General features: G+C 31.9%; 1 protein-coding gene across 1 annotated transcript in view; it reads left to right on the forward strand.

Annotated features, from left to right (window-relative positions):
* Positions 1 to 18,082, forward strand: part of LOC140445280 (probable cytochrome P450 6a13) — a 70,515-nt gene extending 52,433 nt beyond the window's left edge. The window contains exon 7 of the mRNA XM_072537209.1: positions 17,854 to 18,082. Coding sequence (XP_072393310.1) covers positions 17,854 to 18,017 — 164 coding nt within the window. The 3' untranslated portion in view covers positions 18,018 to 18,082. The remainder of the gene's footprint in view (positions 1 to 17,853) is intronic.
* The last annotated feature ends 786 nt before the right edge of the window (positions 18,083 to 18,868 follow it).

Here is an 18,868-nt window from a genome sequence, read left to right on the forward strand (position 1 = left end):
ATGGCGGCATACGATACAATAAACCATAGAACACTACTGAAGATCTACATATAATACTACGCTTGACTACAATTTAGTAAAGATCATTAGGTTATTGCTATATAATAGATGCTTCTACGTTGTCCCCAAAGGAGAGAAGAGCAGATGGCAAACTCAGAAAAATGGCTTATCCTAGGAAAGCGTTCTGGCTCCGTCCCTATTTACTACCTTATGGCTATAAAAGGGAAAATCTTTACATAGATAGAACTAATAATGAAAGAGGCCTTAAAAATAATGTCAACCTATTACTAATAAAACTTACCAAAACCAAACTTAACAGTGTGCATTCCATCTTAACGTCCATCTAGCGCATGTAAAAGTGAACGTATCCTCGGAGAGACAACACTTGGAACATAATGACAGACCTAAATATCTTGAAGCCGTATTAGACCGCTCACTAACATAAAAATACATGAAATGGGTTATAAATGTATAAAAAGAAAAATTTTATTATTTTGTCAAAATTTAACCAAACGAGGAAAAAAATTTTACGAATAAGTAGACTAAAGTATTTTTAAATCTTTCAAACCTTTCAAACAAGTATTGGTAAATTAAAATCCATTAACATTGGCAAAACATTTATTAGATTCGAAGCTACAGCTGTTTAAAATTGCATAAATTAATTACTATTTAAATGGGAATAAGCCACAATTAAAGGTTAAAATACGTTTATTGACGTTTCATTTGTAAGTCAGTAACATATAGAGAATACATCATTTATTTTTTTTTAAATAACAAACATATAAAATCGGAATTTGGTGTTTATTGAAGGTAAACTAAATGCACGATCAAATAATTACCATGTCGGGATAGACCATGTCATACCATGAGGTTTTTTCCTGGTTTTTCCCTCATAATTTACTATGGAATCACTAACAGGTGAATTTTACTGTTATCATGGCATGTATTTGTCTTTTTGAAGACGAATTACATGTTACGATCTTTTCTGACGGATATTCTCAAGTTAAAGTTGATTTCATGTAATCGAATGAACTATCTTATAAGTAAAGTCGTCCCAGGAACGCAACTCAACAATATTGGCAATATCATTTTAAAGTCGTCTACTTTAAAATGTATAATGTATGTCTGAATTGTCAATATAGATGAGTCAGATAAAATTAAATTATTAGAAGAATTTTTCACTAAGTAACAAAAAACAAAATTTGTTTAATTTACTAATGTTTGTATTTTGAGAACGATTTCCGAAGTGGAAATTGAAACGTCAATAAACGTATTTTAACCTTTAATTGTGGCTTATTGCCATTTAAATAGTAATTAATTTAAAATGCCACAAGAAAATAGCTTTAGAACAATATTTTAAAATTGCAATTGTGAACTGATAGTACTTTTTCTGACAACCTCAAATTGCATAAAAAATGTATTTATATATATATATATATATATATATATATATATATATATATATTTATATTTATATACATATATATATATATTTATATATATATATATATATATATATATATTTATATATATATATATATATATATATATATATATATATATATATATATATATATATCTACGGCATAAAGTGGACTCCGCCCATGTTAAAATTCAGGTTCAAGTGAGCTCCGTGGTCAAGTGGCCACCGATATACGGAGCTCACTTGGCCATTCCATAATATTGGCTCTGTCGATTCGTCAACATGTATAGTTTCACAATTTTTAAAAATTTTGTGGAGCCCCTAAGTACCCCTGTATCATGAATGTATATCGCTTAGTTCACGTGTATATATTATAGGGGTCGTTCAGATCTTGTTCCGTGTATATTGGAACCATACGTATATCGGTTTAAGTAAGCTCTGATAGTTTGGCAACTATGGGATTAAGCCGTTTATTTCCAGCGTATATTCTAAACGGTTCATATAGACTCCTTACTTTTGTTATCATTCATACGCATTACAGTATGTAACAGATATGTGTACTACCAAATACCTGTTTTTGGTAGGTACGTGCTTTTCTAAAAATAGATTTATAGATACAAAAGGATTTCTTTACCAAGTTGGATGTGTTTTTTCATATGCGAAAATTTCCTAATGTATTTTGTTAACGTGAGTATGTCTTTATACGTTTTATTTAAGAATCCGGTTAATAAGAACTTCTTTTATTGTTTTATCATATCTTATATACAGCTTTTTTATTATTTTATTTCTTCTATTTTATTATTTTATTTTTTTCTGGATTCTATTTCTTATTATTCTATTTTTTAATTCTGGATAGAAGGTTATCTCAAAATAAATATTTAAGTGCTAAAATACGAGTAGATATTTTTTTGTTAAAATGGGTAGTAGTGCACAAAAAAGGGAAGAATGATTAATTTTTCTAACATGAATTATACCACTTCACCAATATTACATATTTCTGAATGTTTTATCTCGTATTTAGGAGTAATATGTAATCAATATAAGTGGAGTTAGTGTCAAATTTGCAATAATCTTTATAAGTAATAGCTTACTGACTGTACTTTACATGTTCAGTTCACATAAATAAACCTTGTCCCTTCAAAAAGAGCGATTTGAACGGTAAAGTTAACTAAGAAAGTGTGATAAGTCTTGTACCACCCCACATGCACATAAGTTAACCGGTGTTTGCAGGCAAGAGTCCTCCTGGCAGATTTAAGGAAGATAACTACCATAAGGAAGTTCCGTTCGAGGGATCAGATGGAGAGGAGCAGCTTATTTTTGTTTGTATATCTTGCAGATGTGTTGATATAGCCAGTTTTTCCTTGATTCTAGTCATAAAATAGGCTGGTATTCGTGGAGTGAATGTCACGAATCTGGACTTTGTTTTTTTTTGCTCTGTAGCTACTTATCTTCGGATATTAGGTGGATTGATAGCTACGATATTGTAGAGCATATGTATGGATGTGAGTCTTAATATTCGCTGAATTTGGCTGACTAATTTATAACTAAATATTTTATAAGTTATTTAAATAACTATTTATAAACGGCATTTAGATTAACAAATACCACTCCTCATACCTGATATTTTTCGTACTTCTCTTCGCTGTGTTGGGCAAGATTTAGTATTTGTGACATATATGATCTAACCTGTCATATATAGCCACTTTTGTCTTTTAATTTGAGTTTTTCTTCTATTATCGGTTTATATTAAGGATCATGTACAGAAGTATTCTGTACAGCTGACAAAATAAATAGATATATTGGCCGATAGCTTTTGTGGTCGTTGGAGTTTTTGCCAGATTTAAGCAAGGCAACAACTTTGTCTTTGCTTTGCTTGTCTAAAGACTTTGGATATTAGCCATTAATGTATTTTTAGTTCAAATTTTATAGTTTTGTGCTCAGATCCTTAGCCAGGAGCCGTAATATTGTTCATTATATACGTGGATAGCGGATCCAAGCTCAACATCGTTAAAAGGTTCTCTCAGCTGACTGGTTTTGTTTTCTCTCATTATAAGTTTTTATGTAAAGTGGAGTGTCTTTATCTCTAGATATACTCTTAATATTTATACACATAATTAGAATAGTTGGTCCCAAAAAGCACCGATTTAACAAAAAACATATTGAACGGGTGATTTAAGAATTAACGATTACTTAATTATTCATTACCCAGGGTACGCCCGATTGCGGTGGTCTTATTAGTACTTCAATTTTCGTGAACGCTTCTACTTTAAACTTCATAAAAAATGACTAATCTTTCACTTTGCTGTTACTGTTATTTTAAGACGATATTTCGAATCAGATTTGTATAGTAATAACTATAGTCAATATATAGTCTCTATAAGTAAATGAGTTTGTGGTATCGGTTACAACTCATATATATTGATAATGAGGAAATAAACAGGTTAAAATAGGTGTAGAAAATTTTACCTACATATATCGGCACCATTGTTCAGGAGATGGGTTTATCCCAGAGATCAAAGGTTACATACTTTTACAGGCGTATTCTAGGTTCTATTTATATATTTTTATTACTAAAAAAGTGTATTTATAATAAAGGCCTTAAGCTATCTGTAGATTCCATGAATATTAGAATCTATGGAAATTAGCAAATTAAAAAATACAGACATAATTCTGAATGACCAACTTGAGACAAACAGTTATCCGCTCCTCAACTTATTCAGTTACAAAATATGACGTGTAAACGCATACCTGTTTAATTGTTAGATAAAATGAATTTCCATCAAGTAACGGTCGAATCTATCACTTACTAAAAGAGTACGAAAAGACCTGCTTATGCTTTAGAGTATGGGTACTTTAGTACAAAGTACCCTTTGCTTTTGCCAATTGCTTTGTCACTTTCTCAGCGATGGGTCTCCCTTTTGCTCATCAATAATGTTCCCGCTCGATATAGTTATTCTAAGATATTCAGATTTCACTATATGCTCTACATTTGGCTTTATCTCCTATTAATTTACAACTACGACGAAATCTTTATAATATATCTGATGCATTAATATTAAAGTGGTGTAGAATACTTGGTAGATAATATTTATTTGTTTTGAGTATACTTATTTTACGACCTAGTACATAAAAAAATAAATACTTGTGTGCTCAGTGCTTTCTAAGTCTGTAAAACATAAACATGCTTCCATATTAGATTATACATTTATTAAGAATGTCCACTCTCTGAATTGAAGTTTTTATCTTAAAATATGACTGTATCCCACAATCTTTCACAAAAGTTATTCTTTTCTGAAATTTTCTGAATAAGGTTCAATAGGTTTTTATATTTTGTTTTACGTTTTAATGTTTAAATTGGAGTTCATTTTTTGAAAAACTATAAACATGTGACAACAAATTGCTATATGAACGGCGTTATGCATCACTAGACCCAGCCCCAATTTCTTAAATTGTGGATTATGGCGCTTTCTGGTGGAAAAGAGGAACAACAGGATAACATCAGATGTAGACCAAACAAAAGAAATTAGGACACGCATTGAAATAGCACGTGCATTATTTTTTAAACTTTAAAAGTTTCTTTGTTTTCGGGATATAAAGTTAGAGCCTGAGAATGCTTCGATATTACGTGTTCCCTACTTTTCTTTATGGCTTGGAAGCGTGAACACTAAAACAGGTCCATCTGAATAAGTTGGCCGCCTTTGAATTTTGGTGTTACAGAAGAATTTTACGAATATCATGGATTCAAAAAATGTCAAACGTGGAAGTAACTAGAATGATAGGAAATGGGGCGGAAATATTATTAACTATCAAAAGACGAAAACTTGAGTACTTAGGACATGTGATGAGAGGGCAAACATACGCATTATTACAACTTATTATGCAAGGCAAAATCCGAGGAAAGCGAAATGTGGGAAGACGAAGAATATTCTTGCTTAAAAACTTAAGGGAATGGTTTGAATGCAGTAGTGTAGAACTTTATAGAGCGGCAGTCAACAGAGTCCGTATAGCCATGATGATTTCCAACCTTCGATAGAAGATGGAACTTAAAGAAGAAGATAGAAAAAGGCATAAACTATCTACGTAATAAATCCCATTAACCTGTTAGTAACGGATAACCAGATATATTTAAAAAGATTAAGTACCTTTCTTTTTATTTTGGATTTTGAATTTTGCATAACTAGAGCAAGAGACTAATTTTTCTGTATTAGTTTTGGACCAAGCGCCTCTTGCGAGCGTTTTAATGATTGTAAATCGAATATTTGGCATAATATGTACATAAACGTGGTTAACAATGGTGACGTTGGCAACTTGTTGAGGCGTTTAGGTTAAGAAGTAGTGGCAGTTATTGCTTAAATTTTTCTATAATAGTCACATTACAGAAGAGCTAACACAGAAAGAGAATACTTAACAAAAGACATAACATTAAGTAAAATGTATGAATTGTATATTGAAGAAGCAGACAATGACCTTGTTAAATTTTCGTTTTACAAAAAAATGTTTTTAACACGATTTAATCTTCAAAGAAAAAAGTTGAAAAAAGATACTTGTAGTAGATGTGATTGTTTCGAATTAGAAATTAAAAATTGCGCAGATAACGAACAATTAAGCGTTAAAAAAAGAAAAAATGTGCACTTAGAAGAAAGAAAGCTAGACATGAAGATAAGCAACGATCAACCAGAAGTGGAAACCTTTTGTTTTGATTTAAAGAAAAACTCTTCCCCTTTCGAGAATTCTAATAAATATTGTATATTATAAGCGTCAATTATGTATTTACAACCTTGGTATCCATAGCGCCAAGGATGAAAAAGGTCATTGTTATATTTGGATAGAAGGTGAAGCTGGTCGGGGAGCCCAGGACGTAGGCATTGGTCTTAAGAAACACATTGAAGAAAATGTTACTTCTGCAAAACATGTAATTTTGTGGTCAGACTCTTGTGTCGGCCAAAACCGCAGCATTAAAATAGTTGATTCTAAAAATGATTTTGGAAACTCATCCTACCATTGAAAAAATTACATTACGCTATTTCTTTCCTAGTCATAGCTTTTACCCAATGGTAGTGATTTTGGAGATTTTGAAAATGCCCTAAAATTTCAACAACGTTTATATACCGTTGATGATTACCTAAACGTGATGAAAAAATTCCGTAAAAAGAACCCACTAGTAGTTCACAGAATAAAAAAAGAAGAATTCGTCAAGCTAAGAAGAAATACAAGCGAATCAACAGAAGAGACCAATTTAATAGATCTTGATAAAATATTAAAGTTAACAACTACAATTTCGTAAATATGGAACACTTTAAATATCTTAGATAAATAATCACGGTTAATAATAATGCCACTAAAGAAATACAGATCATAATTTAAACTTTTTACCTATTTTAATACATAGATGCTAATCATGGACAATGACTAAAACGGATAAGGAAGAACTACGAATATTTGAAAGGAAAATAATAGGAAAATTGTTTTAACCTCATTATCATATCGCTACAAATCCGTATAGAAGAAGAACACATACTTAATAAAGAAAGCTCTTATAACGATATTGTTTAGGCAAATAAATTGCTTAAGGTAGATCGTACACATGCATAGACGCCAAGATGTCAAACTTGTAAAACTGTTATGGAAGGAAGTTAGCACAGAAGAATACCACTTGGGCGTCTCAGTATGCAATGAAGAGAAAACATCCAATCATATCTCAAAAAATTAACATCGTGAAGGTTCTTCTCTGAACCCCATAACAAATGGCTAATCTTTTACTTTTCATTAAAAATTTAAATTTTAATAAGTCACGTAAATAACGTTTTAAAAGTGCCTTTCCTGAGATAACTTTTTTTAAGCCTGGTTTGTTTGATTACATGTAATTGATTTGATAGTCCCCAACAGATGAGTATTGACTATAGGTAGGATAGCAGGTAGTTGAACAGGCATGTGTTGATAAATATGATGGGTCGGTAGATAGTCTCATTATTCCTAAATCGGACCTCATGTTACCTTCCCCCTTCATTTGTGGAAGTCCTAAAGGCATTTTTTCTCTTGGGTCATCCTCCCAATTTAACTTGGCAATGTAGTTATTATATAGCCTTTGGATATAGCTAGCGCAACTTTAGCATTGAGATTTAGCTTCTTACACGACGTTGTTGTCTTTATATATGTGTTTGGCCTTGGCATTAGTTCCGTTCGGTATTGGTTAGTACGCGGACCTTTGTAAGTCGGAAAATACTTCTGATGGCTTTTCTAGCGATCCTGATCTAATTAATACCTGAGTTTTACGTACATTGTTTTGTTAGCGTTCTGGCCACATATCCACACATTAGCACTGGTTTAATCACTGTTTTATATATCCTGATTTAAGAAAGTCGTATTAGACCTCTGAATTTAAAAGTATTATAAGAGTTATATATACATCAGTTAGCTACCTGAATATTCCCTTTTATTTCTTATGTTACAACGTTATCTACGATATCTAAAATGTTGCAATCCTTTAAAATTATATGGGTCTATTGTTACGTTATGCCCTACTCTACGTCACCTCTTTTGTATGTTAAAGAACATTTATATGCTTTATTACTGACAATTAGACCGTTTTTTTTTTATGCTAATATCATTATTTTATAGTATTATAATAATTTTTGGATTAAATCCGGATAGCAAATTGATATTCTTCACTTTCTCGGAAAAATAATATTCTAACACACAAAATCCTATTAAATTGCCAAAACCTACCTTGCATATTCTATTCACTCATGAGGGGCACCAGCAATATCAGTACCATAATAAGGCGTATAGTACTGGACTGGCTAATCGTTGGAAAATGGGAAGCATGAGTTTTAATGTTTTCGGGACTGCCATCTGTTAGCGGAGAGCAGAGATATTAGTACCAAGTTAATGCATATAGTAATCGTTGCTGGAACTTTATTATTATTAAACAACACTATATTTTCTAGTAAAATCATCATGACTTTACAGTAAGACAAATTTTCGAACGTTGGTTATGGAAACATCATGTACATACCACCAGGTTCCCTATGTCGATATCCAGCAAAATCGTTGTAATAAGGAGACGGTAAACAAAAATCCAGAGATAAAAATATGCACCAAGAAAGTCTGTTTTATTCAACAGTCGAATAAACTACAGATTCTTGATTCAAATAGTCAAAAAATCAATAAACAGCTTAGTAAAATAGAAATAACGCATATTTAAGATGTAATCCATTAACGGGCCAAGGTACAAAGCACTCCTGGCATATGCTAATGATATGGATCTCATAAGAAACTCTCTCCGGTCCGCAAACGTCTTTAACAAAGTGCACGAAAAATGTTTCACTTAAAATCAACGAAATGAATACCGAATACAAGCGAATCAATAGAAGAGACCAATTTAATAAATTTAGAACAAACATTAAAGTCAACAACTACAATACATTGATATTTATGTGGCAATCAGCTGTAAAAGTCATTGCCTTTTTCGTGTCGTATCGTATTTTAGCATATCATATTTTGAGTGAAATTGATCCTAAATGCGTCTAATAATATTAAGTTTGTAAAACAGCTGTCCGTTTATGCTCATTTGTTCACCTTTTGTAAAACAGTCTGTGTAAATATAAGGGATTTATATAATCTTTTCATTTCGTAATCTTTTCGTTTTATAATTATAGTTCTCTTGCTTTTATTTTCTATGGTAATACATATACATACCCAATTCAAAAGGGAGAAAACCTGAGAGTTCTAAATTAAACATAAACATTATTCTCTCTTTCTCCTTATATGTTATATAAAGGTCATCGTCATCGTATAGTCAGAACGGAACAAAATTCTATTGCCTTTTCTTCTTTTTGTCTTCCCTTTCCTATTGAAAATACAGCCAGGTAAATGACGTTTTTAAAATTTATGTCAATATTTCTGAAGTGCCTTTCCTTGGATATTTTTTTTAAGCCCAGTTCGTCTAATTACATGTAATTGATTTGATATTCCACAACAGATAAGTATTGATTGTAGGTCTCATTATTCCTAAATCTGACCATATGTTACCTCCTCCTTCATTTGTGGAAGTCTTAAAGGCATTTTTTCTCTTGGGGCATCCTCCCAATTTAACTTGGCAATGCAGTTATTATAGAGTCTTTGGATAAAGCCAGCGCAACTTTAGCACTGAGATTTAGTTTCTTGTACGACGTTGCTATCTTTGTATATGTGTTTGATCTTGGAAATAGCTCTGTTCGGTATTGGTTAGTACTCGGACCTCTGTAAGTCGGAAAATACCTCTGATGGCTTTTCTAGCAATCCTGGTCTAATAAAGAGGGTTATATATACATAAACATCAGTTAGCTACCTAAATATTCCCTTTTATTTTTTATGTAACAACATTACCTACGGCATCTAAGACGCTGCAATCTTTCAAAATTATATGGCTTTATTGTTCCGTTATGCCCTACTCTCGATCCTCTCTTTTGTATGTTAAAGAACATTTATTTGCTTTTCTCATTAGTGACTATTAGACCATCAGTCAGACTATCAGTCAGACTATCAGTCAGTCCACGGATTCTGGGGGGGCAAAATTCTGACATATTTTAGAAAACCATCTAACAGATATATATCTCTAAAAATTGCAACTTTCAATGCAAGAACCCTGCTATCAGAAGAAAAATTCATAGAAATGGAATCTGAACTTGATAAAATCAATTGGGACATTGTTGGAGTCGCTGAGGTCAGAAGGAAAGAAGAAAGCCTAACCACTTTAAAATCCGGTCACATTTTCTATCATGTCGGAGAAAACTATGGGAATGGAGGCATTGGGCTCTTTATTAATAAAAAACTAACTGAGAATATCATATCAGTAAAAGCAGTTTCTACAAGAGTTATACTTGCAAAATTACAACTAAACACCCGTTACTCCATAAAGATCATTCAAGTCTATGCACCAACATCGAGTCACGCTGACGAAGAAATAGAACAGTTCTATGATGACTTGTACACAGCTGTTTCAGAAGACCAAGAACATTTTACGGTAATATGTGGCGACTTTAATGACAAAATAGGAATAAGCACTGACCCAGCTGAAAATGCCCTCGGAAATTTTGGCATACCAGGTAGAAACGAAAGGGGCGAAATACTCTTAAATTTCCTATAAGAAAACAATCTATATTTAATGAATAGCTTCTTCTATAAAAAGATCCATAGAAGATGGACTTGGAAGAGCCCCTATGGTAAGACAAAAAATGAGATCGACTTCATCATCACTGACAAAAAACATATAGTCAAAGATGTTACAGTCTTAAATCAATTTTCGGTTGCAAGCGATCATAGAATGGTCCGAGCAACTGTAGAAGTCAATATTAAGCAAGAAAGACTGAAGATGATAAAAAGTAAAAAATTCAAACCTTGGATGCGCCCAACGAATGAACTTGAGTTTGAAAAATATATCACCAGTAACTTACTCAGAAATACAACAAGAGAAGACATAAATAACCTAAACGAAGAAATAGTAGATACATTAACACAAGCTCAGGAAAAATTTGGCCCTAAACATGGAAAAGAACAAAAAAATAGTAATGAAACGAAACAAAAAATGGAAGATCGTAGAATACTGAGAAGTGAAGGAAATGTTGACTCACAAGATATAAACAACATAAATAAAGAAATCTCTAAAGCCATCAGACGGGATATTAGATAATACAACAACGAGAAAATTATAAAAACTATACAAGACAACAAAAGCATGAAAGCATTGAGGAGAAAAATAGAAAATGACAAAAAAGAAATCTTCCAACTTAAAGACAAAAATGGAAATATTATCTCAGATAGACCAAGCATATTACATATAGTGGAAAGTTTCTATGAAACATTATATAAAAGTCAACTTATTCCAGAGCTCATAGAACAACCAATACAAAAGGTACATAATGTAGGATCGGAGGATATACCAGATATATCACGAGAGGAAATTCAACATGCCCTCAAAAATATGAAAAATAATAGAGGTCCGGGGGAAGATGGTGTAGTCATTGAAACAATTAAACTAGGAGGTCCACTTTTGATGTCCCGAATCCAAACACTTTTTAATCTATGTCTGCATAGTGAAAACATTCCAAGTAAATGGAAAAATTCGGTTACAATCATCCTCCACAAAAAAAGGGATAAAGCAGATCTCGAAAACTATAGGCCAATTAGTTTGCTTAACTACCTATACAAGCTCTTTACTCGAATACTGACAAACAGATTAGAAGCAAAACTCGATTTCTATCAATCAGAAGAACAGGCAGGATTTCGAGCGGGACACGGAACAAACGACCATTTGCAATGCCTTAAAACTCTAGTTGAAAAGTCTATCGAATATAACAGAGCCCTTGCTCTTATCTTTGTCGACTTCCACAAAGCATTTGACACAGTCGAAACAGTTGCTATCTTAAAAGCACTATCAGAATGCAGAATATATCAAAGGTATGCAAATATTATTCGAAATATATACGACATGCGACAAATGCGACAACAACCGTTAACCTCCATTGCACTGAGAAGATAAAAATTGGCAGAAGGGTGCGGCAGGGAGATACCTTGTCGCCAAAACCATTTATAACAGTTATTTAGTACGCATTTAAAAGGCTAGAGTGGGAATCAAAGGGTATTAGAATCGATGGAAAGATATTCAATCATCTCAGATATGCCGATGATATTGTTCTCATAACAGACAACTTAGGAGAAGCCAGAGTTATGCTACAACAACTACAGCAAGTAACCCAGAAAGTCGGTTTAAAAATAAACTATGGAAAAACAAATGTGATGACCAATATCGTCCCCAATGAGCTAATAGAAATCAAAAAGTCGCCCATAGAACTTGTAGAAAAATATGTGTATTTGGGTCACAAAATAAGGTTAACGCGAAACCAAACATGCGAGCTACTCAAAAGAATAAGTCTGGGTTGGGCTGCATTCGGAAAAATGAGAGACGTATTTAAAACAAATATACCGATCCATTTAAAAAGAAAAGCTTTTAACCAGTGCGTTCTACCAGTCCTCACATACGGAGCAGAAACCTTAACTCTCACAAAAACATCAGCCGAAAAATTGAGAAGGACACAACGAAAGATGGAGAGATAAATGCTTGGAATAAACTTAAGCAATAGAATAAGAAACGAGGAAGTTCGTAGAAGAACCGGAGTGGAAGACATTATCGAACATATTACAAAAAACAAAAAAGGAGATGGACAGGACATGTTGCAATAATGAAAGACACCAGTTGGACAAAAAAATTGCTTGAGTGGAGACCACGGGCTGAAAAGCGAAGCCGAGGAAGACCCCCAAAGCGATGGACCAACGACCTCAAAAGAATCGTGACCAATTGGATACCAGAGGCGCAGAACAGAAGCAGATGGAAAAGTCTAGAGGAGGCCTATGTTCAACAATACACAACTCAGGGCTGATTGATGATGATAATGATAACTATTAGACCGCTTTTTTTTGCTGCTACTAGCATTATTTTAGAGCATTCTATTATTTAATTTATGGATTAAATCCGGATAGCAAATAGATATTCTTCACTTTCTCGGAGAAATAATATTCTAACACACAAAATCCTATTAAATTGTCAAAACCTTCCTTGCATATTCTATGCACTTATGAGGAGCAGCAGCAATATCAGTACCATCATAAGGCGTATAGTTCTGGACTGGCTAATTGTTGGATAATGAGAAGCATGAGTGTAGCAGTTTTAATGTTTTCGGGACTGCTACCTGGTATCGGGGAGCAGAATTATCATTACCGAGTTAATGCATATAGGAATTGTTGCTTGAACTTTATTATTATTAAACAACACTATATTTCCTAGTAAAATAATCAAAAATTTACAGTAAGAAAAATTTTTGAACGTTGGTTATGAAAACATCATGTACATACCACCGGGTTCACTATGTCCATATCCAGCAAAATCCTTGTAATAATGATACTGGAAACCAAAGATGAAAATATGCTCCAAGAAACTTTGTGTTATAAAACAGTCGAATAAAATACAGATTCTCGATTCCAATAATCAAAAAATTAATGAACAGCTTACTAAAATAGAAATAACGCCTATTTAAGATGTAATCCATTAACGGCCCAAGGGACAAAGCACTCCTAGCATATGCTAATGATATAGAACTCATAACTCTAATGAGAAACTCTTCCGTCCACAAACTTCAATAAAGTGAAGAGAGCACAAAAAATGTTTGACTTAAAATCAACGAAATGAAAACCAAATACAAGCGAATCAACAGAAAACCAATCAACCAATTCAATCAATTTAGAAAAAACATTAAAGTCAACAACTACAATTTCGAAAGTATGGAACACTTTAAATATCTTAGATCACTAATCACGGTTAGTAATAATGCCACTAAAGAAATACAGAGCATAATTCAAACTTCAGACCTATTTTAATACATGGATGTGAGTCATGGAGAATGACTAAAACAAATAAGGAAGCACTCCGAATATTTGAAAGGAAAATAATCAGAAATTTTTATTTAACCCCATTATCATAACTACTATTTAAATGGGAATAAGCCACAATTAGAGGTTAAAGTTAGTTTATTGTCGTTTCAATTTCCACTTCGGAAATCATTCTCACTAATTTTTGTATTTTGAGAACGATTTCCGAAGTGGAAATTGAAACGTCAATAAACTAACTTTAAGCTTTAATTGTGGCTTATTCCCATTTAAATAGTAATTACTTTAAAATGCCACGAGAAAATAGCTTCAGAACTCATTATCATATCGCTACAAATCCGTATAGAATAAGAAAACATACTGAATAAAGAAATCTCGCATAACGATATTGTTCAGGAAAATAAATCCCTTAAGGTATATCGGACACGTGCATAGACGCCAAAATGTCAAACTTGTAGAACTGGTGTGGAATGAAGTTAGCACAGAAGAATGCCACTTGGGCATGTCAGTATACAATGGAGAGAAAACATCCAATCATATCTCAAAAAATGAACATTTCATTTGATTGCAGATTCGTGGAAAATTGATCAACTTGGAGATAAGTTGTAGTCAGCGAAGACCTACCCAGTGTTGTAGCGCTACGTATTGATAATGATAAAGAGAAAGGAGAAACAGTGACAAAAAGCAACAAAAATGGACTATGGAGCAAAGCTACTTCAAAATCTTTGATTGGAGAGGATTTAAATGAAAGTATAAGAAATACAATGGATGATTGATGGATTCGAGAAACTTGAGACTTGAGAAAGGCACTCTCCGAAACAGCTGTAGTGATAAGATAGAAATAATTTTATAGAAGTTTTGCTGTTTTATTGTTAAACAAAATGGAATTAACATACGACATTATATACGCTAAAATAACTAGACAACTTATATGATACGGACATATAAGGAGAAAGTTTAATGATACAATAATCTACCCAATATTTGTTATGAGTAAAAACGATATGAATAAACAAAATAAAGAAATCCATGGCAAAAGGCAAAAAGAGTAATGATTTAAAAATGAGAGAGGTATCCTGTGGATAACATGTGCTTAATTAGGAACGAATGGAGATGAAGATCAGAAGACGACAAAGAATGTTTTAAATTGATAAATGTATACAATTTTTAACAATGTATATTTATAGGTCATTATTAGGGCCAACGTGCTAATTTTATGTAAAATAACACTTTTCAAGTCGGATAGGTTACAGCACGGTGGAATCAAATACACCCAAAGTTAAAAACTATCGATGTTTATATGAAAGATGAAACCTTATGGCACATGACCGTGCAATCTTGACACCTACACATTATCACATAATTGTGAACGGTATATTGTACCTAATTACTAAGAAGTTTGTTATTTTATTCTAAGAATAAGTTTAATAATTTACGGGAGATTTAATGTATTTAAAATTTTACAGGATCCGGTATCGTAATAAGAAGTAAAATTTCACTACAACTCCATAAAAACGTGTTAAATTTTACTTTGGATATTCTTTTTGTGAATATAATAAGTAAAAATACAGTAAGTTTCATCTTCTTATTGTGCCGTATTCTAATTAAGGTTAGCGATTACTTCTTTAAACGCTTCCCATAAATTATTATAGTTTAAATTTAACTACTTTATGAAACAAATATTGCACGTCATAAATTGCAGGAATTGAAAAATTACAAAGATCTCCTGTTTACAGAGTTTCTTTTAATTTTATGTAGTTTATTATAATCCTACCGAAGGGCTTCTACTTTCTTAAACTGTTACACGACTACTCTACTCGATGTTAGTACATTTAGAGACTAAATGTTTAAGTGCATATTCATTTTAACAAAAAATAATAATAAATAAAACGAAAACTAGCCATTTCCAAGCTTATAATAAATACTTTTTTAAGTTTGAAAATAATTAAAGCAAGTAATATAAATAACCACCATAAAATATTTAACTACATTAACCGAGTACCTATTTGTGAAATTTCTCGATGACTAAATTGATTGATATTTAAATAAATTTGAAGTTCCAAAACGTACCTGCTGTAAAATTTAAAAATCTACGACTAATCAAATTATTGGCAACATCGGAGGAGTTTAGTTGTATACGCAAAGAAATGTATACGGATCCCAAAAGTGTTTTAACCTATTACGGAGTCCACTTAATCCGACGTGTTGGTCGGAGTCCACATAAAGCGCTACCCAGATAATAATATACACGATGTATATTCGCCTGGAGTTAGTATAATACCGTTTTAGTACGGAGCCCCCATTAACCGCTAGATCTATATATATATATATATATATATATATATATATATATATATATATATCTTGTTATGCTATTTAAACTGTATTATATTGCTTATTTAGAAAAATTCCTGTCTATATTTATTAAATGATCTAATCTCCAATTAATCACAATAAATCAGCATTAATTAATTACAATCTCAGGCTATTAAACTTGTACTATTTACCTTTGATCGTGGATTCAAAATATTTTCCAATTGGCATCCTAATTGGGATAGGTAATATGACCTGAATAAAATACATAGAATTTCAACTGAACTATATGTGAGATGTCCTTTATTTTAATGAAATTTTATATAACAATCAATCCTGTAATATTTGCAATATACTAACTTTAAATATATGAGAAGTTGTTTTCTATCATGGACCCAAATGTTATTTTACATTGATTTTTAATATGTGTTATAACTAAGCTCTTTTTATAATTCTTTTTTTTTTAAATGATCGCAAAATTAACTGTCTCTATTATTTATTCAATTTATTTAATTAATAAATGAAAACCACACTCCTGCTCTAATGAAAATTGACTGACCTTTCTTTCTCTGCCGTTGCAATTCTATGGCCACGCCACAAAAAAAATCCTTTCTCTGCTTCTGCTCCTATTGTGGTCCAGATGACGTACAACTTTCTCCTATCTGTCCTTGTATCTGCAACCCAACAACTCGTGTTAGTCTATGCAGCCTCCTTTTGAGCCAATCTCCGCGCCTGTTTATAACTCCAAATGTTTCCGGCTTCGTCTGATATTAATATTCTTATACCCTTTGGTTTTTCTATCTCTCTGTACCCCGTTCCTCACACTGGTCAGCTTTTACACAGCAAATAATCACACCCGGTAAATTACGTCTTCGGGACTTCAAACAAACAGAAATCACAAAGCTCCTTCCTTCTTGGACGACGAAAACTGACTAACTAACTTTTTTCCTCTCTCCTATCTCATAGCCAAAACCACCACCTCCTTGCATTCAAAAATTGACCAATCAAAATCATCCACCTCTGTGATGTATATCGTTACCAACCAACTCTCTCTATAAATCGTCATTCGGGTAATTCCAGAAAACAACATTCTTTAATTATTCTAACTAAATCTATCTGCTTTACAAATATTTCTTACTAATATCTACAAACGATACCTGTTTCTCAATTCAATGTCTTTTGTTAATAAACTTTTACCGATATAATCTTTCGGGGAGAAAAACCACCGCAAATCCCTGTCTATTGTTTAAACACTTTCTATATACACTTTTATTCCGGGTAAATCCATTCCACAATAACCGACTTATTTAAATTTCTTATCGATAATATTTGAAAGTCTTGTTTCTGAGGCCTAATGAACAATTCTTCGAACAACTTAAAATACATATTTTGTCTTATACAGGATGTTTGAAAATTTATATGCCCGTGTCTTTATGAAATATCAATAATTTTAATTTTTATTTAAGTAATAAAATTTGTATATCGGTTTTTTATTGCTTATGGACATTCAAAAGTACAACAAAATATATATATATATATATATATATATATATATATATATATATATATATATATATATATATATATATATATATATATATATATATATATATATATATATATATATATATATATGTGTGTGTGTGTGTGTATGTATTTATGTTAGTTATATAAAAATTATAAAAATGATATTGTAGGATCAAGATTTGGATTGATGCAAGTAAAACTGGCAATAGTGTCAGTACTACGTAACTTTAAAGTCTTTGCCAGTCCCAATACCAAATTACCACTTCAACTTGATGAACAAACCTTCGTAACGAAAACTACGGAAAGAATTTTAATAAGGTTAAAAAGTATTTAAGCTACTTAAGTATACCAATGTAGATTTTATTTAAGTAATAAAGAATTATTTTCATACATTCTTGACTCATGTCTTTTCTATGTATCCTTAGTTTAATTTCATGCGATAATATACTTATAATATTGGAAGATATAACAGTTAAAAAAATAATTGATGCATCAAGAAAGAAGAAGAGCTACCAAGAAAATGATAAAAATTAAAGAATGCTTGATAGTTTTTGTTCTATCTGATGAGTTCTTGGCGCGCATTAAACAACTCAAAATAAGCAATTCATATACCTACTAGTCCTAGATATATTTGGTTGTAGATTAAAAAATAATGGTTATCATGATGTTAAAAAAATATATTTCCAAATATATAGTTTACCTTTTAAATTCTTCTTTAGCACCTGGCGAATGAGTTATTAAGTTTTCTGAACGTGTTTTTACATTTTTTGTAGAAATATGTTTCATCCATTTGGTAGCTGTGTCTTTACAAAGAAAAAAACGCCCAGCAGAAACTATCATTTCAGCACCTTTTGTATCAGAAATTTCTGGTCCTGTATCATTATTTTCATTCATTGGTTTTATGTTATTTTCTTTTTCGTCTTCCTCTTTGTCATCGTCGTATTCAATATTTCATTCGTCTATAAGCAGTTGCAAACCTTCTTGTTCTGCCTCATACATATACACTTTAAAATCCACAGTAACTGGTAAACGTTCAAAATTTTAAAACAATATGGCTGGAGCGCAGAGAATTTGTCCATAATCACTAAATAATTTTACGTCAAAGAACAAACAGGATGCGACTGAGATTTCTTGTGAAGAAATTAATCAACATTTGAGGAAGGTACATGGGTGGGCTAGAACAAA

The sequence above is a fragment of the Diabrotica undecimpunctata genome, chromosome 7, assembly GCF_040954645.1.
Source record: "Diabrotica undecimpunctata isolate CICGRU chromosome 7, icDiaUnde3, whole genome shotgun sequence".
In the NCBI taxonomy this organism is placed as follows: Eukaryota; Metazoa; Arthropoda; class Insecta; order Coleoptera; family Chrysomelidae; genus Diabrotica; species Diabrotica undecimpunctata.